The sequence below is a fragment of the Mytilus californianus genome, unplaced genomic scaffold, assembly GCF_021869535.1.
Source record: "Mytilus californianus isolate M0D057914Y unplaced genomic scaffold, xbMytCali1.0.p SCAF_6, whole genome shotgun sequence".
Classification (NCBI taxonomy): domain Eukaryota; kingdom Metazoa; phylum Mollusca; class Bivalvia; order Mytilida; family Mytilidae; genus Mytilus; species Mytilus californianus.
Genome location: NW_026262712.1, coordinates 107,261,624 through 107,280,957, shown reverse-complemented (window position 1 = coordinate 107,280,957; position 19,334 = coordinate 107,261,624). Strand labels below are relative to the sequence as shown.

Here is a 19,334-nt window from a genome sequence, read left to right as displayed (position 1 = left end):
ATTACACTATCTATATTTATATAGTGGTAACCTTTTGATCTGTTACTTTGTGTTGTGATGCACATTGACTATAGTGACTAGAGAACTGTGTGAAATGGTGCAATTTATTGCATTGTGGGTTCACATGTACATAAACCATGAAGTGTTTTTCTCAACAAGTTACAAACAGTCATTTCTGGTACAGTTCAAAGTCCAAACCACCAAATGTATCATTCATTTCATGTGGTAGTCTGTCCCACTTCTGAGTTCAACCACATCAAAAATATTCTACTAATAAAAATATTGCATATATTATTTAGTACTTGAGTATTTCTGTATTGTTTTTTATCCCGATGACGGCACCAAAACATGTCAATCATTAAATTACTGCAGTAATCACGTATTGTTGTTATAACCCCTTTCACAAGTAAAAATATTGTTGATTTTTTCCAGTAAGATGAATTTATATGAAATATATTGTAATGAAGCATCCAACACTTTATCAAGCAATAAACAAAGCACAAATAGTAGAACTTAGAAACCAACCATATATCTCCAGTCTATGACAACGGGCCCTCTCTGAGAAAAGTGCATTTTTTCAATATTAGAGCACACTCTAAATTCCATAGAAGGAATTCTCAATAAAATTGTGGACCCTATATATGCTATCAATAATTTGAAAGGATTAATGCTTAATATAGGTTGCTTTCTTTTTTGAGGTATGAGAAGAAGAATTTGTTTAACATGACAACCCACCAATGATCTTTAGCTGAAATGCCGTCCATTACCATGTTTCATAATGACTCTTTGATTTTTATTTGTTTTTTACTCATAAATTATAAGGTGATAAATGAGCTATTCTCATTCTCTATAAATAGTACTGGTTCCCTGCAATGAAGAGAAATCAGAAAAATAAAATTGTTGAATACTTCAACATGAAATATGTCCATGTTAATAAGCAAGTTTAGTTTGATGAATATTTGAAGTAAAAATATTAAAGTAGTTACTTGGAAGAATTATAGATTAAAGAAGTAGGGTAAAATTTGATGAGACAGCATAATATAAAAGATAAAAGATTGATTGATTGATTCAGTGTTATTGTTAACGGCCCCTTTAAGCACTCTTGGCTATATCATGGTAGTCAGGTTTTACTGTTGCAGGAAGCTGGTGTACCAGTTTCACATCCTAAAAAGGGGAATAAGTAATGCTGAATTACAAATTTATGGTCAATTTCAGGATTTTGTTAAAAGCTTTTTAGACAGGACTTTAGATTTGTTATTCATGTTATTGTGTGAATCAATGTTCGGTAATGTTCACTGTGGTGAAAAGGGTCGTATTGGGCTAGACAGGAAGAACATTAAGAAACAGTTTACATACAGTAGACTTAATAACAGTTCAGGGTATAAATTAAAGGACCAAGCATATCCATAGGGATATGTAGATTAACAGGTTTAATCTGCTTACCCTTCCGGAGCACCTGAGATCACCCCCAGTTTTTGGTGGGGTTCGTGTTGCTTAGTCTTTAGTTTTCTATGTTGTGTCATCTGTACTATTATTTGTCTGTTTGTCTTTTTATTTTTGGCCATGGCGTTGTCAGTTTGTTTTTCGATCTATGAGTTTGACTGTCCCTCTGGTATCTTTCGTCCCTCTTTTTTAAAAGGTTCATAAAAAAAGATGCACTTTATTGAATATGCTTTTTAAGTCAAGAACATTTGATAAGCTTGGTGGAATTCTAGATGCTTTGAGTCTCAGAGTTAACTATTGAAATTTGCAAACATCTGGCATTAAAATTGACAACAAGGGACTTGGTTGAATAATTCTGGTTGCAAAATAAGTATCTACAGTACACTTGATTAATCCAAAATCAAAGGTTCTGTGCTTTTATTATTGTTTTTTATCTCAAAGTCGCAATGAAGCCTTCAACATGGAATTAAAGCTCACCTCTCATTGCAAGTTCAAAACGACTCTTAGCAGGGTTGACATGGTTAGATAGGAATTCCTCACTAGCTTTTGATAATACTTCATCTGTGCATGAAAGAAGACAAATTGTTCTGTTACAGTGTCTTTTAAAATAGTTCTGTTATGTACAGTTCCAACCACCTGACCACAGCTGTACTGAACCAAACTGTTATGTACAGTTCCAACCACCTGACCACAGCTGTACTGAACCAAACTGTTATGTACAGTTCCAACCACCTGACCACAGCTGTACTTAACCAAACTGTTATGTACAGTTCCACCTGACCACAGCTGTACTGAACCAAACTGTTATGTACAGTTCCAACCACCTGACCACAGCTGTACTGAACCAAACTGTTATGTACAGTTCCAACCACCTGACCACAGCTGTACTGAACCAAACTGTTATGTACAGTTCCAACCACCTGACCACAGCTGTACTGAACCAAACTGTTATGTACAGTTCCAACCACCTGACCACAGCTGTACTGAACCAAATGCAAGTATCCCATAGAAAATACAACTCAATCAAATAGGCATTCCGGGTGCGGGAGTTTCTCGCTGCATTGAAGACCCATTGGTGGCCTTCGGCTATTGTCTGCTCTATGGTCGGGTTGTTGTTTCTTTGACACATTCCCCATTTCCATTCTCAATTTTATTCAACAGGCTGATCATGAAATGGAGTAAATAATGGTAGGCAAGTATCAAGGAATTTTGATTCTTAAACTATGCTTGAAATTAGACATTTGAAAAGAATGATTGAATAAACATAAACTACCTTATTATTTCAGATGGGAGTGGGTGGAGATCATCGAACCCCGTACAAAGGAACATATGTATGCTAACCTCACCACTGGAGAATGTGTATGGGACCCCCCTCCTGGAGTAAAAATGTAAGTACTATTTTTTTAAAGGATACCAAAAAATACAAAAGGAGACTATGTCAGAATAGGATTCTGCCTTAAAGAATTAAACTGAAATGGAAGCAACAGGAATATAGGGATTCTAAAGATAGACTGCCTATACTAGTTATTGAGCATTTTAGAAGAAGTTTTAATGTCAGTAGGTGATCATGATAAGGTTTCAAAATCATCTCACAATTGCCAAAAATCTTGAACATTCAATAAATATATCATAGATATCAGGCAGACTTGTTAAGATTTGACAGTTTAAAAATCTTCAAATTACAATAAAATAAGTTGTGTAACAAGCATTGATTAAAAGAACTTTGGATAGTTGGATCAATATTCAGTGCCTCTTTTGGTGAAAGTCAATAGGTGATAACACATTGAACAGCTCAGACTAAATGACTTGTGAAAACGTTGAAGAATTGAATTGTTACCCAGTCAGGCCTAAGCCACGATTTGAATGTTCAACATTAAAGAGTTTTAAGACGCTCAATGTTTGGTAGAGTTTTAGGGATGTGTCTTCTTTTTCACATTTCATATGGCATTATACACAAGATTCCAATTTAGATTTTCTGAATGATTGTAACTTCCACGGTTAACCTAGGGCATTTGGTGGAATCACATCATACAACATTGTGACATAAAGATATTTGCAATTGGAAGATCATGTTTTGTATGATTCTGTACATTTGAAGTATTTCAATGAACAAAGATAAGCTTATTATTATTAAACATGAAACATCTAATGTAGATGAGAGTTCATGAAAATCAATAAAACTACTCTAAAGGGATTGCTTTTATTAATGCAAAAATACAGCAGAAGGACATTGCAATAATTAAAACTCTCATTATACGACCGCAAAAAAATTTTGAGGTCGTATATTGGTATGACGTTGGCGTCGTCGTCGTCGTCGTCGTCGTCGTCCGGCGTCGTCGTCCGAATACACAATGGTTTTCGCACTCTAACTTTAGTTTAAGTGAATGGATCTCTATGAAATTTTACCATAAGGTTCAATACCACAATAGGAAGGTGGGGATTGATTTTAGGGGTTATGGTACCAACAGTTAAGGAATTAGGGGCCAAAAAGGGGCCGAAAATAAGCATTTTTGTAACTTCCAGACATAACTTGTGTGTTAGCATATGGATCTCTTTGACATTGTACCACAAGATTCCATATCACAAAGGATCAATGCTGGGATTGATTTTGGGGTTAATTGCCTCAAAATTTTAGGAATAAGGGGCCAAAAGGGGGCAAAAAACAAGCATTTTTCTAGTTTCATGACAATAACTTGTGTGTAAGTGTATGGATCTTTCTGAAATTTTACTACAAGGTTCCATTTCACAAAGGGAAAGTTGGAATTGAGTGTTGTTGTAATTGCCCAAAACGTTTAGTAAAAAGGGGCCTAAAAAGGGGTTTAAAATAAGCATTTTTTAGTTTCTAGACAATAACTTGTGTTCAAGTGTATGGATCTCTCTAAAATTGTATTACAAGGTACCATACCACAAAGGCAAGGCTGTTATTGAGCTTGGTTTGGGGGGAAAGGGGGGTGGGGGTGATGAATCATAAGGGGGGCGGGGGTCAAAAAAGGGGTAATTTTTTTTTTCCTTTTTTTTTGTTTAAAATTTACATTTTAAGTTAGTTATTTTTTATCACGAAGAGAAAGTAGGAATTGAGTTTTGGGGTTAATTGCTCAAACATTTATGAATAAGGGGCCAAATATTGGTCGAAAATAAGGATTTTTTTAGTTTGCAACAAAAACTTGTGTTCAAGTGTATGGATCTCTGTGAAATTGTATTGCAATGTACCATACCACAAATTGAAGGTTGTGATTGAGGTGGGGGATGATGAATCAAAAGGGGGTTGAAAAAATGTGTGGGGGGTAGGATTTTTTTTTTTCCTTTTTTTTTCTTTAAAATTTTCCATTTAAAGATGGTTGTTTCAGATTTATATATGAAAGAAAATAATAATGATACGGTTATATATCATGAGGAACTGAAATTTAAAATTATGTATATTGGAAATTTAGGTTACATTGGAAAGTAATAATTGGCTTTGGGGGGGGGGGGGGGGGGGGGGTGGTGGTGGTTATGGCTCTAATGTTTAAGGAATAAGGGGAAAAAAGGTTAAAAAACAAGGGTTTCCATTTTAATAGACAAATAATTGAGTAAAGAACATTATTTAAAAGCAGTGTAAGGTTGGTAATTCAAACTCATTTAAATATCTCATCTACACTGCTTTTAAATTATGTAAATTGGAAATTTGCCAATAACTTTATTGTTAATAAATGCATTGGAAATTTGCCAACAATTTTAGTGTAATAAACTTCATTGGAAATTTGCCAATATAAAATTTTGCTGATAAAGGTTTTTTGTTTACCTTTAGCCTTGACTATGAAGTCATTTTCTATTTTTATAGCCTTATGATGTAGTTGAATTATTTAATACTTTTATGATGTGTTTAAATGGGGTTTTATCATGTTTATGGTTGCAAATTTATTGTTTTAGTATAATAAACTCCATTTAAAATTTGCCAATAAAAAAAATTTTTGTTTATTTTTAGCTATGATTATGATGTCATTTTCTATTTTACTTTTATGGTTGCAAAGAAATTTTTATTTTTAGATATTACTGTTAAATGATGCTGATTAAGGTTTTTGCTATGTTTAGCCATGACTATGATGTCATTTTCTATTTTAATATCTGTTATGATGTATTTAAATGGGCTTTTATGGTTACAAAGGAATTTTATTTTTAGATATTACTATAAAATGTTGCTGATGCTGATTAAGGATTTTGTTTATTTTTAGCCATGACTATGATCGATGTCATTTTCTATTTTAATACCGTTACGTTATGATGTAATTTCCATTTTTAGATATTACTGTTAAATGATGCTGATTAAGGGTTTTTTGCTATGTTTAGCCATGACTATGATGTCATTTTCTATTTTAATATCTTTATGATGTATTTAAATGGGCTTTTATGGTTACAAAGGAATTTTATTTTTAGATATTACTTTAAATGTTGCTGATTAAGGATTTTTGTTTATTTTTAGCCATGACTATGATGTCACTTTCTATTTTAATACCTTTATGATGTATTTAAATGGGCTCCCATGTATTTAGATTTTTGATTATTTATACATGTTACCAAATTGGTCCACATTGAACAAAAACGGTCCAAATTTCAACTTTATTACATTACATCAAACATTGAATTCTACATATTCTTTGATATATTGAAATTAACAAACAATTTAGTTTATGGATATTCCACCATAATAGGTAAATTAAATTTTTTCCAGTTTTACACCACATTCATCCTGTGTCAGAAACCTATGCTGTGTCAAATATTTAATGACAATCCAAAGTCATAGCTGTATCAAGCTTGAATTTTGTGTCCATACTTGCCCCAACTGTTCAGGGTTCGACCTCTGCGGTCGTATCAAGCTGCGCCCCAGCGAAGCATTTTATTTCATTTTACCCAGTAATACTAATATTACATATCGTTGGTAGTTAGACAACACAAATTTTACCTAGTAATACTAATATTACATATTGTTGGTAGTTAGACAACACAAATTTTACTTAGTAATACTAATATTACATATTGTTGGTAGTTAGACAACACAAATTTTAATACTGGATAAGAAAAAAAGGAGAAGGTCCAGTAAGGGCTTATTTTGGCCTAAAATTTGAAATACATCAGATGAAAGATTTTTGACATTTTTCAAACACTTAAATGTCTTCTTCAGTCAATTCAATGAGTTTATGTAAAATATTTGAACTGATTTGGTCATTAAAGACGCCCAAATTCAAGCTTGAATATGAAAAATCTATCAAATATGCCACAAAACTTCATTTTTCAGATAGTTTTTGTCTAAAATGTTAGTGGCCGCATTCGTGTTCTGTCTCAACCTTTATATATGTTATGTATCATCATCAAATACAACATATATTTAAATATTTTAAAAGACACAACACAATTGCGGCCACTTCCGTTTTAGAAAAAAAATACGTCTAAAAATAAGCACAAATGCTAAAATTGTGAAGATGTCAGTAATTTTGCATGAATTAATGATGGTAGTAACGGATGCATGCGCATTGCTTCAAAAACGGCCCATATTTATGTAACAAATATATCTTTCCAATAAATAGCTAAAAGTTTATATTTTTAATAATTTTTTGAAATGCTACATTTTTGGGCCAGAAAGGTCCTACTCCTTTTTTATGACTTTGATATGATCAATTGAATTGCTGTAAATTCAGAAATTATTGCAGAATGGACAAAACTGGAGGATTTATTATTCCAATTGCAGGAAATCTGCATACAGATTGAGATATATGTATCAGATATCAGAATGTGAGTTCTTATTATTGCGATAATCACCAAGTTGCATTATTCCAATTAATAAAAACTTCGCTAAAATTTCTAAATGTACAGTAACCACAAAATTAGGTAACCTTGAAATACCATTTTTTTTCTCCAATATATCTTGAGACTTCTTCCTTGGCTCTTATCTCATCTCATAACCAAACACTTTCAACAGAAATGCCTTATTTAGATTAATCACATAGACCATGGATTGACATATTTACACATGATTAGAACAAAATCAGTATTTATTGCTAGCCATCCACTCTAGTATTTCATAGGTTTGATGTTATGTAATATAAATGAAGACAAAGTACTTTTGTATGAATAATGAAAAAGTTTCCTGTTTTATTTTTTATCTAGTCTGTTTTGAATTGAAAATGGAAATTATATAATGGATGGCAGAACAACTCTTAGGGAAAATCTTTAATTTTATTGAAAATCATTAAAGGATGCTTAGAAAAATTAAATTGTGTTGTAAGGCATATTTAACTGGTGGAACAGTTTTTGTTTTTGAACTTTCTAAAGAATTTTACAAAACGATCGGCACTTTGCCAGAAACAAATCAATAGAATGCTTTATTACAGATTTCAGTGGGTGAATATAGAACTGAAGTCATTCTGCTGAACTGAAGTCTTCTTAATTTGTTGATAATAGACAAAATATGCAGAAAATTTGATGCACATTTTGATGCAGTTGTTATATCTGGAATTCATTTATTATTCATTTATAAATATTATTACACTAATTACATGGAGTGGGCCTGTTTTAAAATAATTGAGATAATTATCGGTATTGTAATTGCCAAAATTTTTGGTTTGTTTGAAAGTAATTAAAGTTGGCAACATGTTTCGTGATCTTTTTTTCTTCAAAATGAAACATTTCAAAATGATTGTTAAAATAATTGATATATGTTTTCAAATCTGTAACAGTAAGGATGTATAAATATTATGCATTTTCATTGAAATTGTTATGCTAAAAGATTGAATGAGTTTATTTGTCTTTAAAAAATAAATGAATGAGTTGATTTTCTTTTAAAAGAAATGACTGAAGTTGGCTACAGTTGACATACCTAAAATGTGAAAAGAAAATATAATGTACATTTATAGTCCATCATCATAAATTTTAAAAGAAATCTTCTCCTCTGAAACAACTTGACCAATCCCAAATAAATTTGGGAATAAACGATCTATAGGGTATGTAGTTTTAAGTTTGGGTTTTTATACGCCCGTTTACAGGACGTATTATGGTATACCATTGTCCGTCTGTCCGTCCGTCTGTCCATCGTCAACATGTCGGACATTAACTCAAAAACACTTCAACCAATTTGCATGAAACTTTGGTGAATTGTTTATATCTATTGATGTGAGCTCCCTTTCGTTTTTTATAAATTTTAGATTATACGTTTCTGAGATTTTGGGGTTTTATTCATTACAAAAAGGGGGATTTTCCAGTTTTCGGACAGTAACTTGAAAACGCTTTCATCAATTTGCAAGAAACTTCGGTGAATTGTTTATATATATATTGACATGAGTTCCCTTTCAATTTTTATAAATTTTAGATTTTACATTTCTGAGCTGTGGGGTTTTATTCATTACAAAAAAGGGGGATTTTCCAGTTTTCTGACAATAATTCAAAAATGCTTTGAGCAGTTTTCCTGACATTTTGGTGAATTGTTTATATCTATTTTTGTAAGCTCCCATTCAATTTTTATAAATTTTAGATTTTACGTTTCCGAGTTGTGGGATTTTATTCATAAAAAAGGAGTGATTTTCAAGTTTTCGGACAATATCCTTAAATTGCTATGAGCAGTTTTCATTAAACTTTGGTGACTGATTTATATCTTTTAAGATAACCTCCCTTTGGATTTATATAAATTTCTGATATGACATTGAGAAGTTATTTAACTTTATTCTTTGAAAACGTGACGGGCGTATCATGTGCTCATGGCGCAGCTGTTTATTATTCCTGCCAAACAACCAACATGGCCACTATGGCTACATATTATAGGCCATGTTGGTTGATTAAAGAATTTAAGGGTGAAATGCATTAATTGTCTAAAATCTTGAAAACCATTATTGATAAAGAAAATCTGATAGGGCAAAAATGTCAAAATGTCAAGAATTCCTTACTTCTTCCAGAGCACCTGAGATCACCCCTTTTGGGGTTCTTGTTGCTGGGCCTTTAGTTTTCCATATAGAGTTTGTGGACCTGTTTGTCCTTTGATGGTGTTTTATTTCCACCTTTTTTTTTAGTTGAATGATAAAATGCATTATAAATTTGTTGTTTAATGAAATATATTATTGCAAGTAGATATATATTGAAATTTGACAGTCCTTTGTCATTTATTGAATGACATTGCAAACATCTATGTCATTTATTATTCCACTTCCTGAAGAATTTTAAAGCTGTAATCCTACTGGCTGTCCCGATCTGGTAAGTAAAATCTGGATCTGAATTCCATGGAGGAATTATGCTGCAAGGGAAATGAATCTAGATTTTACCTACCCACCCATCGTTACAAACTTTTCATTAATTGCTCCTCAATATTTGATCTCTCTGTGGATTTCTTATCAGGTTACCCCATATGGTAATATTTTACAAAAAAACCCCTCAATTTTTTTGTTGAATTATACATTTGAACATGACATGAAACCTTTTTTTTTTATTAGATTACGTTTTTTGATACCAAATTGGTGATGCTGGTATACAAACAGAAGAGCATATAAGTGTTTCTAGATAGGGCTCATTCAAAATATAGGGAACATTTGTATTATTGCAGCAATGCTGTGCAATGAGGAAAAGAGAGGAGGGAGCCTATTGCCTGTAATTTTGTGCTTACATAATGATAGATGTAAAATTAATACAGCTTTGCAGTATGGATTAATACCTGTCTTTAAAACATGCATTTAGACAAAATAGATATGAGTACAATAACTTATTATGCACTGCACCTGGAGTTTGCAATTTACACAGAAGATAAACATGACAGTTATAGATTTTTTTCTTCTTGACAATTATTCATGTAGAGTTTTGTTGGTATTGTTAAAGTAAAGTCTTTCACCTGAACCCTTTCCAATATAGTACAAAACTGTTGCTTCTGGTATTAAATGGCATCATATCTTTAAAGCTGTCAGTAGAGCAGGAATTGAATACCTATCTGTAAAAGTGTAAGTTTAACTCTGGTATAAATGGGAGTTTAGGTTTTTCCATATGATGTTTTCATTGACAGTTTAATGTTTGTCCGTCTGTCTTTTTATACGACCGCCAAAAAATTTTTGTGGTCGTATATTGGTATGACGTTGGCGTCGTCGTCGTCGTCGTCGTCGTCGTCTGGCGTCGTCCGGCGTCGTCCGAAGACACATTGGTTTTCGCACTCTAACTTTAGTTTAAGTGAATGGATCTCTATGAAATTTTACCACAAGGTTCAATACCACAAAAGGAAGGTTGGGATTGATTTTGGGGGTTATGGTACCAACAGTAAAGGAATTAGGGGCCAAAAAGGGGCCAAAAATAAGCATTTTTGTAACTTCCAGACATAACTTGTATGTTAGTGTATGGATCTCTCTGACATTGTACCACAAGGTTCCATATCACAAAAGGAATGCTGGGATTGATTTTAGGGGGTAATTGCCTCAAAATTTAAGGAATTAGGGGCCAAAAAAGGGGCAAAAAACAAGCATTTTTCTAGTTTCAGGACAATAACTTGTGTGTAAGTGTATGGATCTTTCTGAAATTGTACTACAAGGTTCCATATCACAAAGGGAAAGCTGGAATTGAGTTTGGGGGTAATTGCCGAAACGTTTAGGAATTGGGGGCCAAAAAGGGGCCAAAAATAAGCATTTTTCTAGTTTCCAGACAATAACTTGTGTTCAAGTGTATGGATCTCTCTGAAATTGTACTACAAGGTACCATACCACAAAGGGAAGGCTGGGATTGATGATGGGGGTAATTGCCTCAATATTTTAGGAATTAGGGGCCAAAAAGGGGCAAAAAACAAGCATTTTTCTAGTTTCAGGACAATAACTTGTGTGTAAGTGTATGGATCTTTCTGAAATTGTACTACAAGGTTCCATATCACAAAGGGAAAGCTGGGTTTGAGTGTGGGGGTAATTGCCAGAAACGTTTAGGAATTTGGGGCCAAAAAGGGGCCAAAAAACACATTTTTCTAGTTTCCAGACAATAATTTGTGTTCAAGTGTATGGATCTCTCTGAAATTGTACTGCAAGGTACTATACCACAAAGGGAAGGTGAGGATTAAGTTTGGGGGTGATGAATCATAAGGGGGTTCACAAAATTTGGGGGGGGGGGATTTTTTTTTTTCCTTTTTTTTTTCTTTTTTAAATTTTCCATTTTAAGTTGGTTATTTCTGATTTATATTTAAAAGCAAATAATAATGATATGGTAGGAGATACACACCAAACAGGATGTGTAAATTATTATATAATAAGTATTGTGCAATAGCAAGAAATTTTCAATTGCACAGTATTGCACAATAGCAAGAAATCTTCAATTGCACAGTATTGCGCAATAGCAAGAAATCTTCAATTGCACAGTATTGTGCAATAGCAAGAAATATCCAATAGCACAATATTGCGCAATAGCAAGAAATTGTCAATTGTACAGTATTGCGCAATAGCAAGAAATACTTAATTGCACAGTATTGTGCAAAAGAAGATACTTCGTATAAATTGCTTATTTCTTGACCAATTTCAATGGGGTTTTATTCTTGAATTCTTGGGGTTCTTTAATATGCTGAATCTAACCGTGTATTTAGTTTTTGGATTTTGGGCCCCGTTATTAAATTGGTCCACATTAAGGTCCAAAGGGTCCAAAATAAAACTTAGTTTGATTTTAACAAAAATTGAATTCTTATGGTTCTTTGATATGTTGAATCTAAACATGTATTTAGATTTTTGATTATGGGCCTAGTTTTCAAGTTGGTCCAAATCGGGGTCCAAAATTAAACTTTGTTTGATTTCAACAAAAATTGAATATATGGGGTTCTTTGATATGCTGAATCTAACCATGTATTTAGATTTTTGATTTTTGGGCCCCGTTATCAACTTTGTCCACATTGAGGTCAAAAGGGTCCAAAATTAAACTTTGTTTGATTTCATCAAAAATTGAATTCTTGGGGTTCTTTGATATGCTGAATCTAACCATGTATTTAGATTTTGGATATTAGACCATAATAGGTGAATGTCCAATTTAAAATTTTTAAGTTCTTAGACCACATTCATTCTGTGTCAGAAACCTATGCTGTGTCAAATATTTAATCACAATCCAAATGCAAAGCTGTATCAAGCTTGAATGTTGTGTCCATACTTGCCCCAACTGTTCAGGGTTCGACCTCTGCAGTCGTATCAAGCTGCGCCCTGCGGAGCATTTTATTCCTTTTTACCTTGATATTTTCTGTCCTGCTTCGACTTATGGTTAAAATTACCCTTGAGAATCTGCTTTTATTCTTATTATAGCTTGAGTAAAATTATGATTCTAATTTCAAAAATCATACAATTTGATTCTTTATTTTTTATACGACCGCAAAAAATTTTTGTGGTCGTATATTGGTATGATGTTGGCGTCGTCGTCGTCGTCGTCTGGCGTCGTCCGGCGTCGTCCGAAGACACATTGGTTTTCGCACTCTAACTTTAGTTTAAGTGAATGGATCTCTATGAAATTTTACCACAAGGTTCAATACCACAAAAGGAAGGCTGGGATTGATTTTGGGGGTTATGGAACCAACAGTAAAGGAATTAAGGGCCAAAAAGGGGCCAAAAATAAGCATTTTTGTAACTTCCAGACATAACTTGTGTGTTAGTGTATGGATCTCTCTGACATTGTACCACAAGGTTCCATATCACAAAAGGAATGCTGGGATTGATTTTGGGGGTTATTGCCTCAAAATTTTAGGAATTAGGGGCCAAAAAAGGGGCAAAAAACAAGCATTTTTCTAGTTTCATAACAATAACTTGTGGGTAAGTGTATGGATCTTTCTGAAATTGTACTACAAGGTTCCATATCACAAAGGGAAAGCTGGAATTGAGTTTTGGAGTAATTGCCGAAACGTTTAGGAATTGGGGGCCAAAAAGGGGTCAAAAATAAGCATTTTTCTAGTTTCCAGACAATAACTTGTGTTCAAGTGTATGGATCTCTCTGAAATTGTACTGCAAGGTACCATACCACAAAGGGAAGGCTGGGATTGATGATGGGGGAAATTGCCCTAAATGTTTAGGAATTAGGGGCCAAAAAGGGGCAAAAAACAAGCATTTTTCTAGTTTCAGGACAATAACTTGTGTGTAAGTGTATGGATCTTTCTGAAATTGTACTACAAGGTTCCATATCACAAAGGGAAAGCTGGGTTTGAGTTTGGGGGTAATTGCCCTAAACGTTTAGGAATTTGGGGCCAAAAAGGGGCCAAAAAACACATTTTTCTAGTTTCCAGACAATAACTTGTGTTCAAGTGTATGGATCTCTCTGAAATTGTACTGCAAGGTACCATTCCACAAAGGGAAGGCTGGGATTGAGTTTGGGGGTGATGAATCATAAGGGGGTTCAAAAAATTTGGGGGGGGGGGGGGGGGATTTTTTTTTTTTTCCTTTTTTTTTTCTTTTAAAATTTTCCATTTTAAGTTGGTTATTTCTGATTTATATTTAAAAGCAAATAATAATGATATGGTAGGAGATACACACCAAACAGGATGTGTAAATTATTATATAATAAGTATTGTGCAATAGCAAGAAATTTTCAATTGCGCAGTATTGCACAATAGCAAGAAATCTTCAATTGCACAGTATTGCGCAATAGCAAGAAATCTTCAATTGCACAGTATTGCTCAATAGCAAGAAATATCCAATAGCACAATATTGGGCAATAGCAAGAAATTGTCAATTGTACAGTATTGCGCAATAGCAAGAAATACTTAATTGCACAGTATTGTGCAAAAGAAGATACTTCGTATAAATTGCTTATTTCTTGACCAATTTCAATGGGGTTTTATTCTTGAATTCTTGGGTTTCTTTAATATGCTGAATCTAACCGTGTATTTAGTTTTTGGATTTTGGGCCCTGTTTTTAAATTGGTCCACATTGAGGTCCAAAGGGTCCAAAATTAAACTTTGTTTGATTTCATCAAAAATTGAATTCTTAGGGTTCTTTGATATGCTGAATCTAAACATGTATTTAGATTTTTGATTATGGGCCCAGTTTTCAAGTTGGTCCAAATCGGGGTCCAAAATTAAACTTTGTTTGATTTCAACAAAAATTGAATATATGGGGTTCTTTGATATGCTGAATCTAACCATGTATTTAGATTTTTGATTTTTGGGCCGCGTTATCAACTTTGTCCACATTGAGGTCAAAAGGGTCCAAAATTAAACTTTGTTTGATTTCATCAAAAATTGAATTCTTGGGGTTCTTTGATATGCTGAATCTAACCATGTATTTAGATTTTGGATATTGGACCATAATAGGTGAATGTCCAATTTAAAATTTTTAAGTTCTTAGACCACATTCATTCTGTGTCAGAAACCTATGCTGTGTCAAATATTTAATCACAATCCAAATGCAAAGCTGTATCAAGCTTGAATGTTGTGTCCATACTTGCCCCAACTGTTCAGGGTTCTACCTCTGCGGTCGTATCAAGCTGCGCCCTGCGGAGCATTTTATTCACAATTGACATCAATTAAATCATTGAAAACAATATAGGTTGGGATGCAATTGGATGTTGTAAGAGAACTTTCCTTTATTGACATCAAGTTACAGTAGTAGACTTAATGTTATAAACTATTGACAGGTCTGTAACACGATAGCCTAGAATTTCAGATTAATGACATTTTTGTGCAGATAATTTGTTTTATTGCATCCCATTGAATCTGATTTATATTCAAAAAGTTTTTAAATCGCTGAAAATTGAATTTTAAATTGAATTGCATCACTAGGGATTTAAATTTTAAAGGGTATCAATAGACATGTTCCATATTGAGTTTCTAGTTTGTTATTCATTGCCAGAGGAGGTCAGCTAAGTTATACACATGGCATTCTTTCATGAAAATACATTATGATTCCACAGAAAATGGTAAATTTATGAGTCAACGGATAGAAATATCACAGGCACTTGTCTCAGAAAAAAAATTTCCTATAATAGGAAATTTTTAATATAAGGTATATAGGAAATTTTTTTTCCGAGACAAGTGCCTGTGACATTAGGTTAGTCATTTACAATATTTAAAACTCATATAAATAAATAAGATTTATAGGAACATTATTTAGACAGTTTCAACAACTCTTTGAATGGGTTTGTAGGTGGCCGGTTGAAGGCAAACATTTTGTCTCTATCAAACCATCCCTCTTCTTCAAGAGGTAGACAAAATTTCCTGTCCTTCGTCTCAGTAGACCTCCCTTATAGAACCTACCTATTGTACTTATAGTTTGTTCTCCTCCTGAATATGATATTAAACATTATTAGACATTAAATAAGTGACAATCACTCAGTTATATAGACAGAAAACCAACAAAACAGCAGAAAATACAAAACAAACTTTGAACAAACTTTGTTCATTATTTTGTACATAAATTAGGCTGTAAGTTTTCTCGTTTGAATTGTTTCATATTTGTCATTTTGGGGCCTTTTAAAACTGACTATGCAGAAAGGGCTTTGCTCATTGTTGAAGGCCGTACAGTGACCTATAGTTGTTAATTTCTGTGTCATTTGGTCTCTTGTGGAGAGTTGTCTCATTGGCAATCATACCACATCTTCTTATTTTTATATTTGAATTAAGGATATAATCCATTATTGCCTTTTAGTATCATTTTGTTATATAAATCAGTGTGATATGGAATCTTTGATGTTCTGTCTTACATTTGAACAGAAAGTGAAAATAACATCCTAATGGAATGGTAAATTAATTCATAAGTTTTAACTAACAATTGTGTTGGTGATGATTAAATATGCTCAATTCATAAATGGTGACTTATTTCATGATACATGTATGTTCTCGAAAAGGTAAGAGTTTGTGGAAGGGGATCTTTGGTTACTGAAACTGGTTGTATTGCTTTAGTTTTTTCTTCAGCAGAAAACATGTTTTGGAATCTGTTGTTGATGAGACTTGCTGACTATCTGTCTGTATCTATTATGAAGCAATCTGTCATAAATTGTTTATCTAGAGCTAGCAGATTGACTAGTGATTAGGTGTTAATTAGTTTTCTCCAGGTGTGTTGCAGTAGGGTTAAACTGATGATAAGCATTATATTATTAACCATTATTGATTGTTTTTATGTACACAATTTTGTGTTCCAAATCTTGGCAGGGGTAAACCATTGCATATTTGAGGTTAATCACTCTTTATGTTTACTGGTTGTTTACTGGTTTGGCTCTCATTAATTATGAAGAAATGAATTTATAATTGCTACATGCATGTTGTGCTTTGAAGTTTTGCTGGTTATGTTTTGAATTGGTCTATTCAAGGTTGATAATTGTTAAAAGTAAGAAAAACAGCTAGAGTTTAATACTGTTGATTTTGTCAGATAATCGTACATATTCAAGGCTGTAAGAGCTAAAGGTATATCCTCATTCCAACTAAATAAAAATCAAAACAGATTTTATTATCTTTAATATTAAGGAGATTCGAAAGAACTTTATGAGAATGAAGTTCTGACAGTGTCTGAAATCTAAAGCCTCATAAAACCTTCTTTTGTATTTTTTGCTTAGAATAACTAAGGGTTATATATAATTACTAGACTAGAAAAAGCGGGGATTATGTTTTTTTATATATATAGGTAGGCAGGTTTATTGACTTTAACCATGGTATACTGTGGATTCATTAGTATTTGTTGGATACCAATTTTTCATGGATTTGGTGGTTACCTGGGAACCATGAATTCCAATGAACAACGAATTTCAAATTTTCTATAAGAATGTATGCAGACTTTGGCAAAACCACAAAATCAAATATCTATGAAAATGCAAGTTTTCCTCAATCCACGAAAATTGATATCCACAAAAATAAATGAATCCACAGTACATACAAAGTTTAAGGATTTGCAACTTAAAATCTTTTTTTTTTACTCAAGGTCGGCTTTGATTTTAACACTGTATTTATTGTCTCATGACAGACTACAATTCTGCCTCCGGGTGTTGGATTTTCTCGCTGCATTGAAGACCTATTGGTGGCCTTGGACTGTTTTCTGCTCTTTGGTCAGGTTGTTGTCTCTGACACATTCCCTGTTTCCATTTTCTATTCTACAATTCTGCATCTATTGTCTATGGCAGTAGGATCACACAGGTACAGAGTATAATCCTAGGCCTGGTCAAACTAAGGATTTGCTGTCTCTGATTTTGGCGTAGCACAGCAGGAAGAGCAGAATCAGTTTATCATTCTTGTAAATCAGAGAATATTTTTTAACATAGCCAAGATATTGCATGTTATATTAGTGACACTGGATGATAAGTATTCAGCATTCAATCAATCTGTATAGGCCTTTCAAAGACCTCTCTAGTCTATGTTGATATCAATAATATAATTTTCTAGGGATTTTGAATAGTATAAAGTGGATGTCATTCAGTAAAATGTAAAAATCCTCTTCTGTCTATCATGGTCCAAGGACACAGTTATCGTCCTTTGGTTTTCGTTGTCTACGAATATAGTCCCTAGTGTGAACAGTGTATAACTTGCATTTTTTTTTTATACACTTTCCCAATTTATTTCTTGATATTTTATACATGAAATATTAAGTAAGGGGATGAAATTACATGTTAAAAAAATTTGGGTGCTGAATTTTTATGTTAAGTAGTGATTTGGTCCAGTTAAAAAAGGTCAAAAATTAGAATGTCTGAAGCTGTCAAACTGAATTTTAGCCCCGGGACCTTAACACAGAATTGTCAATAGAAGTTTCTATAATTTTGATATTATTTGTATCAATAGTAGTACACTACACTGTAAAAATCTTTTTAAGATAGAGCAGGTGCGATTTTTTTAATTTGAATTTATTGTCTAAAAGAAATGCACTATGAAATAACTGTGTTCTCGGGCCTAAGACATGTTCAGCTTAGATACAAGTACTACACCTGTGGCTTTGTCTTGAAGACTGTATTGAATGTGGTAAATGCTTAATATTTTGTACTCAGTGAACTTCTTCACCTACTAGACTTAAACAACAGATTTTTATAAAACCATCAAATATAATATTAGCAGCTTCTTGATGAGTATTCTTTGTTGATCAATCTCTTTATGCTTATCAAACACCAAGTCCTTCCATTCAATATCAATAATATAATTTTCTAGAAATTTTAAAATAGAATAAGTGGTAAAAACTTTCTTTAGCATTATTATAAGATAATTGTCTGTTAGATGTTTTTGTCTTGAAGATTGTATTGAATGTGGTTACTACTTATTATTTTGTACTACATGACCTTCTTCAACAACTAGACTTAAACCATTTTGTTAATTAAGTGAATCAGATCATAAAAACACATGATAACTTGTAACAACATCTGGTGTTGGGTGAATCTATCAGTGTCTGTATACATGGTATATAGACTCTTTTGAATACACAAAAATTAATTGAATGGACGTCTATTGATTTGTAAAAATAATCTGAAAGTCTCTTGATACATCAAAATGGTTTTTATATGTAATTTTAGCCTGCTAGTGTTTTTGCACCTTTGTAATAGCTAAATTGGTAGGAATTGTGTCATACAGGTATTTTAATGTTAATTAAAAATCAAATACTTGTTCAGTAAAACTTTATTTAGCAAGAGCTTTCTATTTGAGGTGTTCTGAGATATTTCATAGTAATGTCCTCCCAAATGCAAACCAACTTAGGATAACATATTGTTGTTTTCAAAATGGTGGAATATCACAGAGGTTTATCATGTTTTGACTGAAAAAAGAGTATATAAAACTGTGTGTTATGACAGCCTTGATTAGACTTGCTACATGTCCCTTCCTAAATTTCTTTTTTTCCCTTCAATTTTGCCCCTTTAACAATTTTACTGCTATTTAAACTAAGAGATTTCTATTATACTGACAGAGGAAGGCAATCAGTATACTGGCAGTTTTCAGTAAACATTTGCATTAGTAAGAAGAAAATAAAAGAAAGGGAATTGTAGCAAGT

General features: G+C 32.8%; 1 protein-coding gene and 1 long non-coding RNA gene across 2 annotated transcripts in view; both read left to right on the top strand.

Moving 5' to 3' along the window:
* LOC127704311 (uncharacterized) overlaps positions 1 to 19,334 on the top strand; it is a 121,949-nt gene that overhangs the window by 23,793 nt on the left and 78,822 nt on the right. The gene's annotated exons all lie outside the window — the stretch shown is intronic.
* Positions 1 to 19,334, top strand: part of LOC127704306 (rho GTPase-activating protein 39-like) — a 106,319-nt gene that overhangs the window by 8,163 nt on the left and 78,822 nt on the right. The window contains exon 2 of the mRNA XM_052208316.1: positions 2,730 to 2,831. Within this exon, the coding sequence (XP_052064276.1) occupies positions 2,730 to 2,831 (102 nt within the window). The remainder of the gene's footprint in view (positions 1 to 2,729; positions 2,832 to 19,334) is intronic.